Below are 22376 nucleotides of genomic sequence, written 5' to 3' on the forward strand. Positions count from 1 at the left end.
GTTAAGCAAGTCCTATAATCAAAAAATTCAAGTGTGATCTTATGATTTGCAATATAAGATGGAAGTAGTGTCTAGTATTAACTTTTATTTGCTGTCTCATATTATCACCAAGGTTGGAAAAGACCTCCTAAATTGTCTAGTGCAACTGTCCACCTACCACCAATATTTCCCCACTAACGCACATCCCTTAGTACCACACCTAAATGTAGGACAATGACTCAGCTACCTCCCTGGGGAGTCCATTCCAGCACCTGACCACACTTTCTGAGAATAAATTTTTCCTAATATCCAACCTGAATCTCCCCCGGCACAACTTGAGGCCATTCCTTCTAGTCCTATCCACATCAGCTTTTAGCCTGTCTAGCCAATTGTGCAATTATTTAATGGAAACAAGTTGTGTCATTCTTTTTTCATACTTTATAGTTATAGCATACTGTAAAAAACAATAATCTTTGAATGGCACAAAATCAGTAATTTGTATGAAAATTAAGAGTTCACCATTTAACTTGAGGTGTTTCTTTTTTGTTTGTTTTCCTCTTGCTGATAAGATTGGAGATAAAAGCTGTTCAAGCCACTCAAGCAGCAATACCCTATCTAGCAATACATCCAGCAACAGTGATGAAAAACACTTTGGTTCTGGAGATCTTATGGATCCTGAGCTGCTTGGATTAACATATATAAAAGGAGCTTCAACTGACAGTGGAATTGATACAGCTCCTTGTATGTCTGCTCCTCTTCTGGCCCCCCTGCATCTTGCTGGCAGCAGGTCCGGAGTGCATTGTCGTACTGAGCAATGGACCGAGTCTTCTGAAACTCCTGGGCTAGATGAGGATCCAGCTAAGATGTATGCTGTTCATAGCTATGCCTCTGCTATTTCTGCCAGTCATACGGCTGAAGGAAGTATGGGAGACCTCAGTGAAATCTCTTCTCATTCCAGGTATGTGTTTTATACGTCTTATAAATCTTATAAATCAGTGGTTTTGGTTTATAGATTGTTGTTCAGAGATTTGTTGTTGTTGTTGTAGTTATTTTCTTTGTTTTTTATGGGAGGTAGTTTTGACTGATAGTATAGTTTTGATAGGAAAGGTAGGTGCATACTTTCATACTAAGCTTTCACCACAACTGTGATAGTGTAGAAGCTCCGCATTTACTCTGCTTTGTACGTGTTGAAATTTAGTTTTACAGATTAGGAAGAAATATGCTCTTTTTCTGGGACTTCATCATAGAGGGCTATAATCAATTTCTGATGGCTAAAATATGTGATTTCAGCACTTGTGTGGCTGCATTCATAATTAAGATTTCATGCAGCTATTAAGTATTATGCTGCTCTCTTATTTGGAACAAACATGCCATAGATTACTCTAAAAATGATTAAAAAACATATAGATTTATATAGATTTTAAGTGAGTTTACTCAGGCATTTACAAAGAAGCAATTATCACTGAGGTGACAACTCATGTTAGGACTGACCAATTCCACTTTGAAGTAGCAATGTTCAGCTTCTAATCTGTGTACCAAATCCTTTCACCACAAGACAATCTTCGACTTGCATTATGTGACCTGACCGTATTATTTAAACTTTTCTTCAACATCTTTCAAATTATCCTGGAGTGATGAATGATTTTACAGTTTGTTTCAAAAGCTGACATCATCTTTATAGCACCTGAAGGCTTATATTATTTTTTTAAAATCTCATTATATAGATGTGATGTTGCAATACTGTAATGTTCAAAGCGGAGCAAGAAAGTTAAGATTTTAGTGCTATCTACTGCCACATCCCATGTATATTTTCCAGCTGGTCTGACACTGAGTTTTTAATTGTTCATAATTTGCAATGATGAAGCTCTAGCCTAAATGAGGCATTTACTCAAAATTAGTTTATAAATGTTAAACACTGTGTGTGTTCTACAATGGCTAAACAGCATAAAACTGAAACAAAAGCCCACAGAGTACTGGATAGTCATAGATCTATAAATACAACATTTCCTTATTAAAGTTGAATTTATTGAATAAAAAACATGATGATTCTGTGGCTCTGTGATGATTCTATGAATAAATTAAGTTCAATTGGACATCAATTGGTTTGATTCTCTAACATGATCAGATAAAGAGCCCCCTGAAAAAATTGTCTATGAAATAAGCCTGCTGCGTGAAACACTATTTCAAACTACAGGGTTGACTTGAGCTGTGCACAACACCGTGTCTTGCAGCTATGTTCTTAATGGCTTTCTCTTTCCTATTTTATATTAAGTACACACTCGAATTATCAAATGCCTTTAGGTTACTATAGCTGAAGCAGCTCCGTTGCCTTTAGGTTTTTTTCACTCACATAGACCATCAGTACCATTTGGGTGCTGAGAATATATGGTACTTATTCCAACCATTGCTTTGAACTCATTTAAAAGGAAGTTTCTGAAAGTATTTTGTTTCTTAGAAAAAATATCCTGTTATTTAAAATATACAGAATGAAGTTGGATGATCAGTTTTTCTGGAGTTTAGTTACATAGAGAAATCTAAAGTACTCTGAATAGAGTCCTTACTGTCAGTCCAATATATTTTTTACATTATGCTTCAGTGCTTGCTTCACCTTTAGACTTCAGTTTTCCATTACCAAATTATTCTGATTATGCCTTTACATATATGTCTTGATATAATTTCTGTACATCTTTGCAAGGATAACAAGCATGAAAGCAACCATACTTCTTTTAACATCACCTCCATTAATGTCTTCCTCAAAAAACTCCTTGTTTCTGCATTTGTGGGGACTAAGAGAGATGATTGAAGCTTCTTCCATATCAAGCAGTTTAATCAGATCTAATGACATCTAATGCACAGTGCATGTGCTTTTCTTGTATTTGATCCTTTGTGAGTGAATCCTGTGCTATGTTAATAGATTGGACCGTCTTTGGTATTTGCAAATCAGCAATGAAAATTAGGAGCTGTTGCTTTAGTTTCCAGTCTAATTTTAGTTCAGACCCTTGGTTTATGAATGTGTTGGTTACTTCGCCTGCAAGATGAAAAGAACAACTTCATTCTTCAAGGAAGTGTTTGAGTTAGTTCATTTTGAATCATTTTGAGAGTCGTCAGAGGCTGTTATTTGTAATAAAAAAGACTATTAAAATCATCCAGAGAATGGTACTGAATGAAAGACCGAATTTAAACTGGCATTAACTTGAAAAATCAAATTGAAGAGGAAAAGACACAGAATTCTTACACTTAGGGTGATATTTGGGGTAATTCCCCATATAGTACCTTTGCATAAATTGAATTATACTATGAATAATGTGTGTTTGTGTGTACATATTTACTGAAAAAAGCACATACAAATCCCTGTTTTTTTATTAAGCTTGTGTCTTTAATTTTGGCTCACATCATGGTTTGTGTTGGCATTTCAGCAAGTTAGTTTGGATATTACTTGTTTTAAAAGACCATTATTATTTAACTATCATCAAAGACCTTTAATATATATACATATTTATAAACAATACGCAGAAAATTACTGTACTGATGTTGCTCCCTTGATTTTCACTTGAGAAGAAGATAACACTGAGAATTATATCTGAATATATGGGGAAGAATTTTTCATTTGCTGTTTTTTTGTAACAGATTTTGTTTTTGCTTTTGTGTGTTTCCTTTGCTTTTCCAGTGGGTCACATCATTCTGGAAGCCCATCAACACATTGCTCTAAAAAGAGTGGCTCCCTAGATACCTCCAAAGTCTATATAGTGTCGCAGAGTAGTAGTCAACAGATTTCTGGGTCAGTTTCGAAACCATACCACAGACAAGGAGCAGTGAGTAAATACGTCATTGGGTGGAAGAAATCAGAAGGAAGTCCTACACCTGAAGAATCTGAAATTTCTGAATGCCACGAGTAAGAATTCTTTCAACTATGTTTGGGGCAGAAGGGCAAAGGAAATATATCTTAAAATAGGATAGGAAGATGAAAAATTATGGATTCTATTTCACATTCAAATGTTTGGTTTATTCCTGCGCCTTGATGTATGTCCTTTTCGAATCTCTGGGAAACAGATGGAAAGCCACAGTTTTATGTCTAAAGGCCTTTTCAAGAAATCTTTGGGAATGTTACAGTTGTTTGAAAATAGCTTACTTCTTAATATTTCCATATTAAACCTGCCTACCTTGTTGCATACTCTGTCAACAAATTAATTAAAGATTGAGAGAGATGATTATAAACTGAGCACAAGTCTATGTGGATAATTAGGAAAATCAATGCCATTTTGAGGTATTTGAGTGGTTTCCATGTATTTTTTTTTCCTATTTGTTTTAAGAAATAGGTAGAAACTGGTGGATAGGATCCCATAAGACAAAGGTCAAGTTTGTGATCTCTGATGCTCAAGAGATTATGCACAATTTCTAGGCTTCATTAGAAGAGCATTGTTATTATGTTTTTAAACAAGTAATATTTAGACAAAGATACTCTTATCAGTTACAGCTTAATGTAGGAATAGCTCTTTCAGAGTGTGTTACTTGTAGGTGAAAGGAAAACACTTGCGTTCAGAAGAAAAGATGTAGTACTTCAAATAGAGATGAAGCTTTCCAAGTACTGCAGCAATAATAACTAATATTTGAATCTGCTATTTTGAAACAAATGTTTAAATTTCTGTTACCTTCAGAATCATTTTGTCTGATAACCTCTTTGATTTCTTTCTGTGCATAATCTGTTTAGTTCTATGTCTCAATAAATCGTATTCAGTCCTTCATATCTTGATAAATTTACAAGATGACATGCAGCCCCTGATTTTCAAATGCCTAGTACAGGATTACTCTTTGTTTAATAGGAATGGGATATTTGCACCTCGTACTTTATAATACATGTGTGCATATTTATGAGATAAGAGCTTGATGTTATCTCTAACATTTCTAATTTTCAAAATCTAAAAATACTACTGCTTTACTACCTTCCTTGTTATTTACATTACTTTGTAGTATTGTACATGTTATTTGTTTATTTGCTTACTTATTTTAGGCTTTCAAATATTAAATTGTTCAGTCATAGTAGTACTTGCATTTGAAAAATAGTAGCTTCATTTATTCCTAGTTTTTGTATTTTGAAGTTCATGAACCCATGAAATATATATATATATTTTAATTTTAAATAGAACCCTTAAAACCAAATTGCATAATGAGGCATAGCATTTAGACTGAAGCCACAGCTATTCTGAAAAGCATCTTCAAGAGTTAGTTCAGTTTATGAAATGTTAATTGAATATGGCAGCACTTCTTATACCAGAAAACATTTTCAGGTTTTTCCCTGGTTTAGAGCACTTCTTCACCTCTTTCTTTCTAGGAAAGCTTTCTATACATCACAGAGAGGAAATATCCCTCTGAGGATAATTATGTTGAAATAAAATAACATCTCTAATTAGCAGTGATGTTGGAAATCAGGTCAATTGCTGAATGTTGTGCCAATATAGGATATAATTCACTGAGAATTACACTTTACCATAGCAAAGCTTGTTTTCTCTCCGCTGAGGACAGAGTCACTGATTATGCTGCACTTGACAGTAAGTAATGGATTCAAATGCATGTTCTATGTGACTGCAAATCTCTGGTTCCTTAGATTACATTTCAAGAGTAAATCTGCTAAAATTCTCTCCTTTCTCACTGGAAGGAGGGTGAAAAATAATAATTCAGCTTGACAGTCCTTTGTTGACTGTAAATACATTTTTATATACTGATAATTAAAGAAGACAGCTGTTTTATTTGTCTAAACAGCTGTATGAAATTGCTGATAATGAAACACACTTGGCACATGGCACAATTGATTATAAATATACTTCAAATGTTGCTGTTGATGACCATGGTAATTTTTTCAGTTTGGATAAAATACCACAATAGAAAAATCTTGATTGTCATATTTGCTAAGTAATTAAAAAAATACTTTGATTTGTGAGGAACTATTGAAAATGTTGATAACGAGTAAAACCCCAACAATAGAAAAATGCTGTGTGCGAAAAGGAGAGATGCAAGTTGGGAGAAACGAGCATTATACTCTTTTTTTTTTTTTTTTTTCTTTTCCTTTTTCTATTTTTTTCCCCCTTTCAGATCTTTTGGTGACTTAAGAATTTCATCTTGGACCCATAAAAACCACAAACAGTTTCATGTGAAATGTCTGGAACGTGTTCTAAATCAAAGCATGCTGTAGCAGGAGATAATTCTAACATGTTTTATTTTGTGCCTGAAAATAAATCCAAGAGCACTATGGCTTATTTTGCAATTTTTTCAACAGAGTATACGATGATATCGATGCTGTGTCTGCATCAAGTCCACTTCAAACTTCCGTGAGGAATGCCATTGTTGAAAGCCAGCAAGTCTTGTCCAAAGAAGATTTTCTGAAGTTGATGCTTCCAGAAAACATCTCTGTGGAGGAGGGGAGAAGAAAGGTTAGCTACTTTCTTTGTGTGTAGTTCAGACACAGTTATGTTAGAAATGATCTTCTGGGATTCAAAAAATTTATATAGGAAAGGCAACATCATTTTGCGTAAACTAACTATATTCCTTGGGAATGCTTTAAATACTGACCATAAATCTCAAAACATTGTCTCCCACATCATGAAAATTATACCTACTTCATGATAATGGATGAAATACAGCATTTGTCTAAGTGTGACTGTAAAGATTAAGCAAGTTAATTATAATTTCAAAGGTTAAGAGTAGCATTTTCATGGTTGGGTGGTTACATTTATTCACTTCAAATTATATTTAGGCAGAGGAATAAAAAGTAAGCCTTCTTTTTCCTGTCCTGTTCTACCTGGTACAGACAATTCTGTCTGAATCACAATTTTGCATAGGCTGGAAGTACTCAAAAGGCATAGTTGTGGGTGCTAGAGGAGTGCATAACTCTATACAGTATGAAGACAATCAGGAATATTAAAAAGTTCACAATAAGAGTATAAGGAATTTAATATTTACTACGTTTCGCGTATACATGATTCTCGTTTTTGGGCTTAATTTGCAATAAAGCACAAAGAAATTGAATTACTTGAGTAACTGTCACACTTAGATATAAATTCAATGCCCTCTTAACCCCCAGTGTTCATACAGCGTGCTAAATAGCATAATCATCATGTCTGAACAAAAGAAACACATGGGAATCCTCTAAGTGCAGAGTTTAAAATTCAGATTATATGTATTTTTAAAGTGCAATATGTTAAGTATGTTAAGTACATTAAGTATGTGTTTGAATTCTCATGAATTATGTCCTGGAGGTCTTCATGAATTACGATTAGTGCAAAAATTGGCTTTCTGTGATGATTTCAAGAGCTGCTAATGTTTCTGGCTGCCTACATAAGAAGTGAGGTGGAATGACTGTTCTGAGATGTATTGCTACTGTCCCCTTCTCCTCCCAAGGCAACTAAGTAAGAGAGACCATGGGCCCTGGTTTGCAAGGGGCCTCCATCCACAGGAATTAGCAGTATCCAGTCATTGATAATGTCCTCATAGATAATAATTATCTTGCCATAGCTTGGTCAGTTGTCTTTGATAGCAAAGCAGAATGTAATTTTTGTGAGTATGTAAATCAGAATTGAATCATGTCTTTGGTTTTGTTTTATTACACCTTCTTCAAAGATCAGGGAATAGTGAACTCTCTAGAATGTGTAGTGTTTAATTTTTGTCACACTCTGAAACTCTGTAAAGCTTTAACAATGAAAGTTTAACGTATCTGAAGAGCTACTGGCCAATGTTTTTAGATAAAAATGCAATGTGATGTTGGGAGACTTCAGAAACACACAAGAGTTGTAGCAGAATGCTTGCTGAGTGTCTCAAGTATGTCAAAGAGGACTGGAGATGCTTTTAATTTACAGAGAGAAGTTTTTCAGTCTTTTGCTCAGTGTGGTCCCTATTAGGACTCAGCAACTTTTACTATTCTTTAACCACTGTTTAACCATGTGTCCATATACTTAAGGATGTTGCATATGTCTTTCATCCAGTCATTTGGGACTGCTGCTCATCACTGTTGATACCACTATCTGGTATCACTGATCACCGCTCCTTTTCCTCCCCCCCTGCTGGTATTACAATGCTTTCCTAGATTAGAATCCGAGTATCTGCCTTAAAATTTTTGGGACACAGTTAAACATTCTAACAATTAAGCATTTTCTGTATTGTCCTCAATATAGATGCTTTCCTGAACTAAAGATATGAATTACGTTAATCTGTTCTGCAAAGACTGTTCTTTGTGGCATGTTTGAGCGTTTCTCTCTATTCTTTTTAGAAGCGTTCATCAGTGAGTGAATTTTGTTCACAAATATAACAATGTAGATATTTTAAACTCTGTTCTAGATTCACTGTTTTGTAGTTACTGGTCCTAGGCATATTTTCTTCATAGAGAGTATGTTCCTTCTACTTAGTTACATGGAAAAAAGGGCTAGATGTTAAACTGTCATAAGCAAGACAAATCAGTTAAAATAATTAGGACAATAACTGACCTTTGTAGCTCTGAGAAATAACAGGATTTGCAGTGCTGAAGAATGACTTATGAAGTGAAAAGGCCCAGTTTTACATGGCAATAACATCTTGTTTTACTGTAGATGTTTGGGTTGTGGTTAAATAACTTTTTGAAATACATAACAGTTTCCACTAAATTCTACTATCCTACTTACTGAGCCTATTTCATGGTATTTGGAGAAATGCAGTCCCTAAAATCACTCTTGCTGTTCAATGAATTATATTGCACCATATATCAGTTCAGAATGTTTAATATTAGAGCAGAGCCATTTCAAATTAAAATCAAAGAGTTATATGTACAGTCTTCAATAAATGTTACCAAGAGCTGGTAGCCTTAGATACATATATTGCTGGAAAAAAAGATTGCTGTCATAATGCTATGGAGATTTCACATTTCACATTTTGAATTAATAAAGCTGCACAAAATCTGATTAATTCATGGAAATTTGTTCCAAAATATCAAGAGGAGGAAGTATGAAAATCCAATTCAACTTTATGAGCCCTCAGTAGAGCTGATGTGATGGAACAAATCTCTGATCTGTATTAGCTCACCAATTTCAGAATGCCTGCCCAGAAAAATACTCTCAGCCTGATGATGGGATCTGCTGGTGGAAATTGTTTTAACCAATAGTGTGTAATCTTTTATCTCCATATTTTGATGTTTAGTTTTCATTTTATGGAAACCTTTCTCCACGGAGGACACTTTATCGTACGCTGTCAGATGAAAGTATATGTAGCAATCGAAGAGGATCTTCATATGCCAGCTCTCGAAGTTCAATGCTCGACCAGGCTCTCCCAAATGATATCTTATTCAGCACTACTCCACCATATCACAGCACATTGCCTCCCAGAATGAGCCTGACACCTGGAATGGGAAATCTGAGAAGTAAGTGATTGTTAATGTTGTTGCTAAGTTTAGAATATATATTAGAATTTGCTTATTATGAAATGTCACATCAGTCTTGTGGGTATCCTAGTGAAAACGTATTTGGTTGTCAGTACATGCTTATTCTTAACTTGGGGATCAGTTCAGGTTTATTATGTTCAGAGATGGTGTTCACTTCCTATGAAATTTTCAGATGATCAGTGATAGTTAACAATCAATTGTCTGAAGATATTTCTGGTTATAATTTTATTTTCCAGTAGTGGCCCAATTGAGCCAAGCTGGCCTGTTTTGTTTCAGTGTATGTGTACATTCAAATTAATGCTACATTATTGGTGTAAAACATGAATGCTTATATACCGCAGCCCAAACCTGTGTACACAGATGCATATATGTAGGCCACATATTTGTATATTTATATTTATATATTTATAAATATATTTATATTTATATATCTATATAGCAAGGGTAATTTTATTATTGTTCAATGCTACTCAGTTATTTTACTCTGGCTACAGGGGACATGAAATCTAGAAATAAAGAAATACTTTTACTTAGCTACATTAATACAGTATTGCAATTGACTACAGCTTAGAAACATAGTAGAACAACTGTGAACTCTGAAGTTGATAGTTGAGGAGCTGTGGGTGGATTTCCTGACTGCTTGTAGACCCGTATCCAGAGAGAAAATGGACAAATGACTGAAGTAATAATGATGGGCCTCTGTCATTTATCATGTCCTTAAGGCACTGGCAGTTACTTACTTTCAGAATGAAGTTATATGAAAAAATACTTTCCTATAACACTGAGGTGCATAACACTGAGCTTCATGTTAAACTGTTATTATAAACTTCTAAACTCCTGTTTCAGCTGGAAATGGAAGCTTAATGTACTTTTTGCCAAACTTCAAACTATTCCTCTTCCATCAGCATGAAACTCTTTAGCATAAATTGAGAATAGGAAGATTCTTTACTTTTACTGAAGCTCCATTTTCTTTCCTTTCAGACTAATTCATGAAATTTTGTAGCGTGTTAAGGACTTTAACATGGCTTCCTGATTGCATTTGTTTTTTCTTACACGTGCTGGACCTGCGCTTGTAGAGCTATTTGTTACGAAGGTTCATTTGCAGAGTGATCAAACCACCATCATACTGGAGGCTCCAGCATTCTGGAGGCTGACACATGGCACCTAATGGTGCGTGTTCAGGCTTTATGCTCTTCCAGCAGTGGAATTTTATTGTTTTGTGTATTGGTGCTGTCTTACATTATTTTCCCCTCTTGGTGCTTCTTAGATACAGACACATACGTAGTGGTGAAAAAACATGAAGTTAATATCTTGTCAGTCAGTGTGAAGCCAATTGTTAATAGCCAAGATAGTGTTATTTTCATACACAGCTCCTATTTTCTGCTTCTGGTTTTGTATTATAAAAGTACCTTTCAATGCCAGCAATAAAAGATCTGTTATGATAACTGTCTTAAGGAAGCTATAATTGTTTATCTGTAATTGCCACCTGAAAACAAACACATAATGACTTGCCCACCATTATTTTCAAAATACTGCTAATCAATATCTGGTTATAAGAAACTAATTTTGACTCTTTTTAGGGAGGATTTTATAATTAGCATATATCAGGTCTTTCTATTGCATTTATAATAATAGTTCGAGGCTGTAGTTTCAGATACCTGGACTACTAGCTCTGATAGTACTGCCTTTCATAAAATGCATCCATTTGTGATCTTTAAACATTTAAATTTTACTGATATTTAATGTTAGCAGAAATCAGTAAAAATAGTGTAGTCTTGACCAGAATTCATTTTTAGATACACTCTTGCATGTTATTACCCAGCACGCGTTCCATGAAATATTGTGGCAGCACCAAGTCTCGTGAGACCCCTCTAGCAAGGAATTGACTGTGATTAATAGGGAAGCAAAGCAGCAGCAAAAACAGAGCATAATGGGCAACCTGAAGGGTTTCAGATTACTAGAAAATCAGAATTATCAGACAAAAAGACTGTGCAAATATGGAAACAGGAACTTAAACTGTGTGATGTTCACTGTAGGAAGGAGGTGAGAAAATGAAGCTGTAGGATTTTTTTATCATTTTATCACTGGAGGAAGTGAACTGAAAAAAATATTGCTTTCAGTAGAGCTTGAAATGAGTACTATGGATTGCACACAGTACACAACTGCAGAAAGATTTGTTTTATCTTAGTTTTTAGCTTAAACCAGAAAGCAGAACTTTTGTAGCTGAGAGCTCTGAAATTTTACCTTGGGGACACTGAAGATTCTCTGAGACAGTGCTTTTCGTGTTGAGTGATTCTCGCATACCATGCACAGTTGCAGGTACAAATGTATCCCTGTCTTGCCAATTCATGGCAGCTGAACTAGCAGTGAAGAAATGAAATCAGTGAAAACTACAGATACAGAACTAGCGTACAAACATAACTAAGAATAATCCAGGAAGACATATAGAGGCAGTCAGAGACCGTGGTCCACTCCTATAATGAAAAAAAAGGGAAAGAAAACTGCTGTGCTTTGGGAGAAGGAGCAAGGTGCAGGATACCTTCACTTATGAGGGTCTTCAGGAAGGGAACATTCTGGAACAAGACACTGGCAAATTCTGAATGTTTTCTTTTATGCTGTAGGAAACGACTGTGAGAAGTTCAGCATGAAAGTGGTTATTGGGGCACGTGCCCACTGTTCTCACAGTAGCATAAACATAGTTCCATGAGAAAGTCTATTAGCAGGCTGGTATGTTTGAAGGGAGGATTTGATCGTCCCTAGGCAATGTAGTGGGGGGAGAGGCTTGGCAGGTAATTGCTGGTTGCAGGAACAAAGAACTGGAAGCAGACACTGGGATTTATGTCTGCATATGTCTTGCTATGTTCCTTTACTTGCAGCAGCTTTTGAGTATAATCTTCTTATTAAATGATGCGTAATTTTATGAACACAGTAAGTATATAGCAGATATTCTTCCATTGCCTACAATTTCTACATAAAAATAGCAGCTCCACTTGAAGCAAGATACTTATCTTGTAAGTAGAAAAGGTTAAGTCAAGTGAATCTTTTTTCTTTCTCTTTCTAGTTACTCTTTGAATACAGGAGGGTGTAGGACTGACAACAGTCAATTTTAGGAGATCTCTATTGGAAACTGAGTTTAACAAATAATTCTGGTGAAAATAAGAACTCTTGAAAATGCTTTTACTGTAACGTAACAATAATTAAAAAAATAAAGAAAATTTGTAAGTACAGAAAGTAAATGGCATAAATGAAAGGACCAGAAACCAGGAGATCAATGATTTTGTGCCAAATTGGAGTACAGCAAGTAAAGTAATCTTTGAAACTGAAAGATAACACATGCATTATTTCCACAAGGAAATAAAGCTATAAGTCTGTATTGGTTCAAAACAAAACTTGTGGGCAATGAAAAGAATGACTTTTGGGATTATACATATCTTCTGGGACATGCAGAGGTGCACATGTTCCAGTGCAACTTGTCACCTTTGCACAAGTCAAAAAGGAAAACAGCAAGCAGTCTGCATGCTGCTGATTCTGCATTCATACAATGAAAATGTGTAGGCAAGGGGAAGGTTAGAGAAACAAGGTAGCAATGCAAATACACTGCTATAGAAATAACTCTTCCTAGCTAGTGTTCTTGAGTAGTATTCTCTGAAATTCCGGTGTACAAAAAGGCCTATGTCTTTAGAGCTCCTTTTTTAATTCCACACACCCCCTTGCATAATTTGTGTGTTGAAAACTGATTATTCTGCAGTGGCACACTGATGCCTGTTCAGTTATCCTACTTATAATAACAGCCATCAACATGAGCGCTTGAGTTTTCAGAGCTATCAGTGTTCATATCTCCTACTCCAGGAGGCTTTCAGCAGTTAAGCTACTCTGTCAGGGACCAAATAGAATCCACCCTAAGGTGAACTGAGGTTCTCACAAAGACAACGTGTAATGAAGGTTGACTGCTGGTGAATATATCACTCCTAGACTTTAATTTGGATAGCCAGCAGAATGTACTGAGAACAGGCATCTTTCTGACAGGTTTCACAACCGGCCTCTGTAGGCTGATTGTATAAAAGCAATGGCTACCCCCTAGGGCCTGCCTGCTGGTCTAGAACCAAAATCTGGCTTGCCAGCCTTCAAATAAGGCTTTCTGTCTATTTTCCTCAACGGTGATATATAAAACACTTCTACTAGCATGAGTGTGGGTCTTACAATTCCCAAATCATATACAACAGTTTAGAGAGTACTGTTGAGCTAACAAAAAACATTTTTACCCCAAGATAACCTTAGATAAGATTTTGCGTGTGTTTATAAGAAATTGAAAATATAATATTAGTACAGATGTAGGAGTGGTTACATTTCATATAGCATCCACTTTGGCATACCAAAAATGGTTATTAAGGAATATATTTCTACAGAGAATTGTCTAATCTTTTCCATTTGTAGTGGAACACTACTTTCATGTAAGTTGTAGAACAAGATAAATTCCACACTAAATAGGATTTCTACCTCAGAGGCATTGATTTTGATTTTCAGGGCTTCCAATTCTTGATAGAGAATTGCCAAAACTCCTTTACTCACATGTTCCAGATTTAAAAACAAATAACAAAAGCCCCAATTTTTTTTACAAAGAGCTAATTTTACATGCCATAATCATTGCTCTGTGCAGTAGAATGTTCTGTAACATGCTACTGCTTTGAGATTTTTAGGCCAGAAATCTTTAATTCAAATAGACTTCAGTATTCTCTGTTATAGTTCTGGACAATGACAACATGCCACTTTCTTACACAAGAATAGATTTACGTGCGTGTGTGTGCATTTTTTCCTTCAGTGATTTTTATGTTTGGTGCTGTGCTGGAAAAAAACATCAATTAAAAGATTGTAGTCAGAAGCACTAGAATAGTTAGATGGAAAAGTCCTCTACTTCTGAAATATTTAATGAAAAAATAGGTATTTTGACACATCATAAAAGCAAAAATCATTTTTCTTTTGACTGTACTATTTAATAAAGGTGACTGCATCAATAGCTGTAGATGAAATTCAGTTTAAAATAGTCTATTTGTGTTTTATGCAGTCTTAAAAGAATCTTTTCTTTTTGTCTATTCCACAGTATTCATTCACAGTGAAGATTGCTATAGGAAGATAAGGGAAATGTTAAACTATTTAAGATAGTTATGAAAATTAACATCTCTTCTACTATGATATGTGTTTGCAGTATCTTTCTAAAAGACTGCATAACTGTATAAACTAACATTATAGATCAACTGAAATGCATACACTAATCTTCAGTATATGGCATTTTACACCTTAATCTGGAGCTCAGGGATCAACATGCAAATTTTGCATTCTCAGATACACAGATTTTAAGTTAATAGGGTAATATTTTCAGTGTGAAAGTGAGTCTTGGATACAGGCTAGAACTTACAAATGTAATAGAAGTACATGATTGTTCTGAAATTGCTTTGAGAAATGAAATGTTTAAGTTTCAGAATGAAACACTGTGTGTAAATATTTCATATGTTGATTCACAGCCTTCTTTAAAACACGCCTTTGTTCACCTAGCAACTTTTCTGCTCAGTGCCCAGGTTTAATATTGTATGCTTTAAGAATCAATGCAGCCTACTCACAGAATTCACAGGAAAGTGCAAAGAGCACATAACGTGTGGAGGGGCACAAAAACCTCTAGAAACCATTCCCAGCTCATTCTTCTTGAGTTAACTGTTGTGTGTCTACCCTTACTGAGTATGAAAAAAGAAACAGAAAAAAGAAAACTGAAGAAAGCAGTCATTAATTATATATATATATTTACAGTTCATTATAACAGGTTCAAAATTAATTGTACTTCATTGTTATGGGAAGACTAATTATTGTGTTTATTGTTTAGATGAATTCTGGTTCTCAGATGGGTCCTTATCTGATAAAGCCAAATTCAATGATCCTGGCCTGATGCCCCTGCCAGACACTGCCACAGGGCTAGACTGGTCCCACCTGGTAGATGCTGCACGAGCGTTTGAAGGTAACAGGAAAAGTTAAATAAAGATCACTGTTCACTACACAAAAATTTTTGGGGGAAAAAGAATATATATTTATATATATATACACATATGAACACATTTTGAATTAACAAAAATCCAGTGTTTGCCTCTGAAGCTCTTTTAGTTGTATTCCTTCTCAGTTCTAATGATTGTCACTGAAAAGTAGGAATGTTCTCTAAAATACTCTCAGTGTCTGTCTTAAATACCATTCATCTCTTACAGACCATTGTGTTCTCTGTAATCTATTAGAAAAATCAGGTGATTCAAAGATTCAAAGCTCCTAAGTTAGATGCTTTAAAATGAGACTGGGATTTCTCTGGATTTCTTGTGTTGTCTTCAAGAACTTTGTGTACACAGTCCAAGTGATGTTGCGTCCCTCTTGGCATTGAAAGCAGCAAAAATATATGCTAAAAATGTAGCAGAATTTGAGGTGCAGGATATAAACTAGGTTTGCATTATTAAATGATAAGACTGGATTAACAAAGAAAAACCTCATTCACCTCTCTGGTAGCTAAGCATACTCATAATGTATAAACACAGAAAGGTGGATGTATGTTTGAGTCTAACCATCTATCCATTTGTACATTTGTGTTTCCTGGTTTCCTATAAGTGTTATGGTTGGGACACAAGACTATCCTAGAACATGCAACGTTTTTTTATCCGGTATTATTCTTGCTAGCGAATGTATGAGTCAGAAATATTAGAGTAAGGATGATGTATAGGTCCCGTATTTGAGTTGAATGGGTTAAGTTAGTAATGAGCTGTTGTTGTGTTTAGTTGGCTTTTGGTTTTTGTTGTTTGTTTTTTTTTTTCAACTAAAAGCAACCATGGTAATAAGATCTCAGGTACAGATTCCTTCCCTGAGTATGAAGTGATTAAATTTTGAAAGCTCTTCAGAAGCACTTACTTTACTAATTTAATTGGAATAATTAAAATTTCAGAAAACAAAACGAACTGTAGTAAAAAAAAAAAAAAGTGGAGATAAACAATGATGATTAGCATCCAAAAGAACTCTATTGTTTATCTACACTCATTACTCTTCACAACTTCTTACACATCTGTTGTAGCTCTCTGAAAGTATTGTAACGATGGGAATATGACAACTGGCCCCATACATTTGGATGTTTGCACAGGAAACATCCTACAATTTGTTATTAGTAAATAACTGAAACAGCAGTAAATTATGTATTTGATAACTTGGTGCTTGAAGAATATTTTGAAATGCTAATACAAATACAGAATTTGAGTTCAGCTATCTAAAAGGTTATGCTCCTATACTGGTTGATTTCTTTGAAAACCAGAATCAATTTTCATTACCTTTACTGTTTAATATTTCCATTTAAGAGATAAATGTAGAACAAACACAACTGTATACTGTGCCTGTTCTACAGGGGGCAAATATTGCTGGATTTTAATTGCAAATATCTTAGTACCTGAGTAGATTAAGGTGAAGAATTGCAAGATGGAAACTTATTAAATCTGATTTTTTAGAAAAACTTAAGGCAGAAAATAATATATATACATGTGTGCATGTGTGAAGGAAGGTAATTCTTCACATTTAGAACTCTGCAGTAGATACATTCACACATCTGTGCAAGATGATTTGTAGTATATTTTTACTTCACTTGTAATACTGCAACTTAAATATTTTGACGAGGAGAATTTTTGAGCTCTTGTTCATCTTCCTCTATTCTATGTCCTGCAATTGGAAAAACATTTTTAAAAAGAATAACTGATAGGAATATCATTAAAAAAAATCATTGGGAAGGAAGGATTTGGATATGAATTAACAGATGTTTGTTCTCCATGTGTTTTAATGTTGATAATTGAGGAGTTGCTTCATCTTAGCATTTAAAAATAACCTGGAACTACTGTTCTGCATTCCATCAATGTGAAAAAGAGAGAGTGGGTAATTCTAAAAATCATAAACTCATGAATAAAAAACTCTTTTCATCTTTTCATTAAATAGGATGGAAATAAGGTCACATTTTAAATAGGGCAGATCAAAAAAAGATCAATGGAAAAGGATCAAAGATGGGAAATTGAAGTTAGAGTTGATTTCTAGTTTGGCTTTATCAAGCTGATATTTAAAAGTTATGTTCATTTCTAGACAAAAGTCTTCATTCAAGTTTGGTTTTTTCTTTGTACAGCGTCTTTTCTTAGTATTCTTTGATTAGAATTACCAAACTGATAGCAAGGTTGTGGTATTTCCCCTGTGATTTTTCTAGACTGTATTCTAAGAACTTACATTCTTCTCTGTTCAAAATGCATACAACCTGTGGACCCCACTATCCTTTATCTGTCTGTATGTAAACTCCGTTGTATTCTGATTAATGATATACATATTGTGTAGCCTTTTGAGGTACTTATACTGTTCGGATTATTTGGATAAATAATTATGTCCAGTAGCAACATTGTTCCTATCGTTGTCTCAAAGTTTTTTCCACCTAACTGAACAGTTGAGGAGTTTGATGTTAGCTTTTACCCTGCTGATGCCTTGATCTCATGCAGAACAGCAGTTTCTGAACTATAGTCTAACAAAAATTGGATTAAATGGTTGAAAGAAGAGTAGGAGGAAGTCATAACTTGTTAACTTAAAATTATCATGATAGGCCTTTTTTATATATAGTTTGTGAGAATTTCATTTCTGATGCTTTTGCTTGGCAAGAACTTTTGTGAGAAGCTGAATATTTCACATTTTGCTGGAAAATCCAGTTTTACATGGACAGATTTACATAGTGCAGTGAAGAGCTGTGCAGGGTTTACCTCCACAAACTCCAGAATCTACATCTGTAAGAAGCTTTATTGGAGCTGTTTGTGTTGAGGATTAATATCTAGAAATTGGAGTTCAGTGCAACATTGCTTAAGTATTTGCACTACCTTCCCCTGCAGGTCATAGATTTGACTCAGATATTTCTCCGGAGATTATTTTTAGCATTCATGCAGTCAGTTGCAAGGGGTATAACTCAATTCCTTTCATGTATAGATTCACTACTTCCAGTTCCCATTTGTTATTTTGTTAGAAGCTATAGTGAGACAGGAAGACAGCTGGCATGTTGGAAGTTCATTGTGGCTGCATCTTTGTATCTGTACTTTTGTATCTGCACCTGGAACAAACCGTAAGAAAAATAGATAGGACTTCATGTGACAGTGAAACAAAAGAGAGGAAAAGAAGCAGAGAAGTAAAACAACTTTTTGAGGAGATTTAGAGTATAAAGTTGAAAGATGAACAAGAAGGAGAACAAAGACATCTAAAAAGAAAAGAAAAATGAGAGAATGTGGGTTTGGTTTTGTTTTGTTTTTCAAATTCTCTTTCTGTATTATCCTTTTGATAGATTACAAAGTAAGGGAAAAAGGGCAGTTTTTCAATACATGTTATGTGGTTGATATTTCATTTGGTATTTTTTAGAGAACTTGTGGAATAAAAGGTAAAGTCATTCAAGGTGTCTAGATCTCCTACTGCCATTATAGAAAAGGGTTGGCCCAAACATAAACATTATTTCTATGAATAGATCTTTGTTCTATTTTTGTTTGTTTAAACTTATTGTGTTCTGCTTTAGAAAGGTTAGTGTTTTATAAATAATATTTTGGGAACTAACAACCTAAAAGTCACATTCCTGTGGTGTCTTTAATTTAGTTCATTTAAATAGGTGGTTTAAGCTTCTGATTATTTTCCAGGTTATTTTTGTGATCATCTACTAGCCATGCCAATCAGAATGTAGTGTTTCTTAATGCCAACTTATCTTTGCAGAAACATCTGTGCTACTATAATTAATATAATTTTAATATTTCCATTTAAAATCTTTTTGGCTCAGTACAAATAATGCTACACACAACATAATGAGAAAGAAGTGAAGCATTCAACAAGAGAAAATTATTCAAATCAAATTAGTAAGTTAAACTGTTAGATTGATAAAAATATTCAGCTGTGATTTGGTCATTTCTAATGCATGCATGTGTGGCTGTTTTGTTTCCATGCAAATCTCAGTGTATGTTTGAAGGCAGCTTTTGCCTTGTAATGAAAAGGCTGTTTCATACTCCCTGCTTATTTTAGCCTTTTCTGCTCTCCAATAAGCAAAAGTTGTTTTGAGATTGTTAAACTTTTGTACAAATGTTGATACACTGTAGAATCATAGAGTGGTTTGAACTGGAAAGTTTCTTGAAGATGATATAGATCCAACTTTATACCAGCTCAGGCTGCCCAGAGCCCCATCCAACCTGGCCTTGAGTGTCTCCAGAGATGGGGCACCCACATCTTCTTTCTGCACCTATGCCAGTGCCTCATCACCCTCACAGTGAAAAGTTTCTTCCTAATGTCTGGCCTAAATCTTTCCTCTTTTAGTTTAAAGCCATTTCCCCTTACGCTATTACCATACTACCTGATAAACAGTCTTACCCATGTTTCCTGTGGGCCCTGGATAGGTTCTGGAAGACTACTGTGAAGTCTCCTTGGAGCTTTCTCTTCTTCAGACTGAACAGCCCCAACTCTCTCAGCCTGTCATTGCATTATCTTCTCAGTTTGTTTATGCACCTGGGTCCTTGGGTGGTTTGGCAAGAATGTCCCAGCTGAAAACTGAAGTTCTGACATTTTAGCATTTAGAGGTGTCCTCATAATTTTGAGGAAGCAGTATCTACAGTATAATAGTCAGAAGTATGCTCGATTGTTCTGTTGAAAAAAGCATCAAGGAAGGTCGCATTGATTTCCTTTCTGTGAATACAGTCAAGCCAGTTCTGTTGGGAATGAATAAAAACAAAACCTGTAGGAAAATTTTTGTCTTTGAAACACAAGTTCAGTTTTAACCACAGTTCAGATTCAAAAGGCATCCTGGTTTAAATAGTAACTTGGTGAAACTATTGTGAAGCATGAATGCTTTCAGAGAGATCAATGAGGCTTGATGGCGGAGTTATGGAAAATAAAATTCCATCCTTAAAAGTACTTGAAAATTATTCAAAGGCAAAATATGTTAGTGCTCACGGATCTTGTTGACATAGCAGTTAGTACTCACAGATCTTATTGACATAACAGTTTATTGTGTCGGTAACTCGTTCAGAGAATGATTTTGACACTAACCAAGATTTTGAAAATAGTCTATTTTGAAGAGCAACACAGGTGTTTTTGTAGGATGCTGTATAACTGGAGACTTCTGGTTATTAATGGCCGTGTAGAGACTTTGTTCCTCATCTGAGGAAGATGTTTTCATATTTTATGAACATAGGAATGTTTCAGAAATATTTTTTAAGTTATGCTGTGTAAATATAAAAGGGTTAATAATTTATTTCCTACTCTAAGTGTTATTATTTTTTATGACATGCATTTGAAATTCATTATGAAATATACAAAGAAGAAAAAGTCAATCCACAAACGATACTAAATTGTAAGCACCTGTTTGGTTTTTTTTGTTTTGTTTTGTTTGTATTTTTGTTATGTGTTGAAATGTTATAAAGATATTTTAAAATACTGGGCTTAAAACTTCCATCATGTGATTTCATTAACAGCTGCATGCATCTGCTTTTACATCTGCTTTTACCCATCAAGAGAAAGATACTTTAAAACACTGTTAGAGAGGACGAACTGACAAAACATGTTCTCAACTGACGAAGTATGATGAATGAGTGGTCATTCTCTTTAATTAAACTTACTTGGCAGTGGAATAAAAACACAGGCTTTTATCTTACAGACAGTATGGCCTCTGAGATGCGATGTCACGCATCACATATTAGTGACCATAGAAAAAATAGCAATAGCATAGAATAACATCTGTTGCTGACTTTGTTTTCTTCTGTCAAGAGATAATGAAAATGTAAACAGTATAAAAGTGAAATTGATAATTAGATATGTACTTCAAACTTCTGACCCAATCCATTGTCAGTATGGTTGTTTATACAGCTTTGTTTCCGGACTACATACTGCTTTTGAATTGGGAAACTACTTTTGGTTTATCTCTACCTATTAAATCTATCTAACTTAGTATGTTTCAAATTGATTTAGTGTTTAAAATTATATTCTTACATTATTTTCAACTCATATAAAAACATCATGTTCAAATTTGCTGAGGTCCATCACAAGTTAGAAATGAAGTTAAAATCAGATTAAATGAGCTGTGGTCTTAAAAACTGGATAAAAATATGGCATGCAATTTCTGTTCTTCATATAAGAATGAATTGTTAATATTTGCTATTCTGAAAAGGAAAAAAAAAAAAAAAAAGGCTTTTGAATGATTTCCTATTTTTATTTGAGATGAGTTTTAAAACAAGTTTTTCATCCTATTTAAAGTGTTATGACCTGTTTTTGCTGTTTGGGTGCTTGGAGGATTGTCTTTTTTGTGTGTTGTGCCAAATTGCCATGCTGTGTATCAAAACACTGGGTATTACTATTAGAGACACTGGGCCTGACATCGCATGCTTTACTCTAATGTTGGTGTACAAAAATGGTTTGGTAATGCTGGCAGTGAGAGCCAGCTTGAGTTGCACTGGGAGTATCCCATTATCTGAACTTTACTTAAGGGCCACAGCTACTTTAGTGGAGATGGATTGTCTTGTTTATAGGAACATTCTAAATCTTATTCCAGGTTTTGACTCAGATGAAGAACTTGGGCCGTTCTGTCATCATACGCCGTTTCTAGGTGATGATCTGGGATTGATGACTTTATATTTTGTAAACTTTCTTTAATATTTCCTATGTTTGCACGTTTGCATGATAATGCAAGCTTTGGGTCTGTGGGGTGGTAGAGCAAGGGGAGAAAAGGCAAGGCAGGCATGTTGTCACCAGAATTTAAGCAAACCTAAGGACTTGGATTTTGTTTGACGGAAATAAATGAATCTCCACAGAATATGGATTGTATTTTTGTAGAAAGCAAATTAAATTCTAATGAATGCATAATTTACTCCCATTCTGTGCAATTATGATCTGCATGGCATAGTTATATTAAGTGATAACTGAGTTATTTTGGCAACCACACTGTATATCCATAGGTAAA

General features: G+C 34.7%; 1 protein-coding gene across 13 annotated transcripts in view; it reads left to right on the forward strand.

The window, feature by feature from the left end:
• The window catches only part of SIPA1L2 (signal induced proliferation associated 1 like 2), a 123879-nt gene that overhangs the window by 95332 nt on the left and 6171 nt on the right, over positions 1 to 22376 (forward strand). For 6 of the 13 annotated variants that reach the window (XR_014943917.1, XM_085541305.1, XM_015857871.3 and 3 more), the window contains 6 exons: positions 549 to 937; positions 3647 to 3871; positions 6251 to 6404; positions 9136 to 9355; positions 15249 to 15380; positions 21969 to 22022. Coding sequence is in view for 11 of the 13 variants with exons in the window: in XM_085541305.1 (XP_085397431.1) it covers positions 549 to 937; positions 3647 to 3871; positions 6251 to 6404; positions 9136 to 9355; positions 15249 to 15380; positions 21969 to 22022 (1174 nt within the window). In the remaining 2 variants the exon portion in view is untranslated. Of the gene's footprint in view, positions 1 to 548; positions 938 to 3646; positions 3872 to 5308; positions 5508 to 6250; positions 6405 to 9135; positions 9356 to 15248; positions 15381 to 21968; positions 22023 to 22376 lie in introns of those variants that run through there. The other 7 variants (XR_014943916.1, XM_032443333.2, XM_085541307.1 and 4 more) reach the window with 3 other exon arrangements.

The sequence above is a fragment of the Coturnix japonica genome, chromosome 3, assembly GCF_054131305.1.
Source record: "Coturnix japonica strain WE chromosome 3, WE-NBRP24, whole genome shotgun sequence".
Taxonomy (NCBI): domain Eukaryota; kingdom Metazoa; phylum Chordata; class Aves; order Galliformes; family Phasianidae; genus Coturnix; species Coturnix japonica.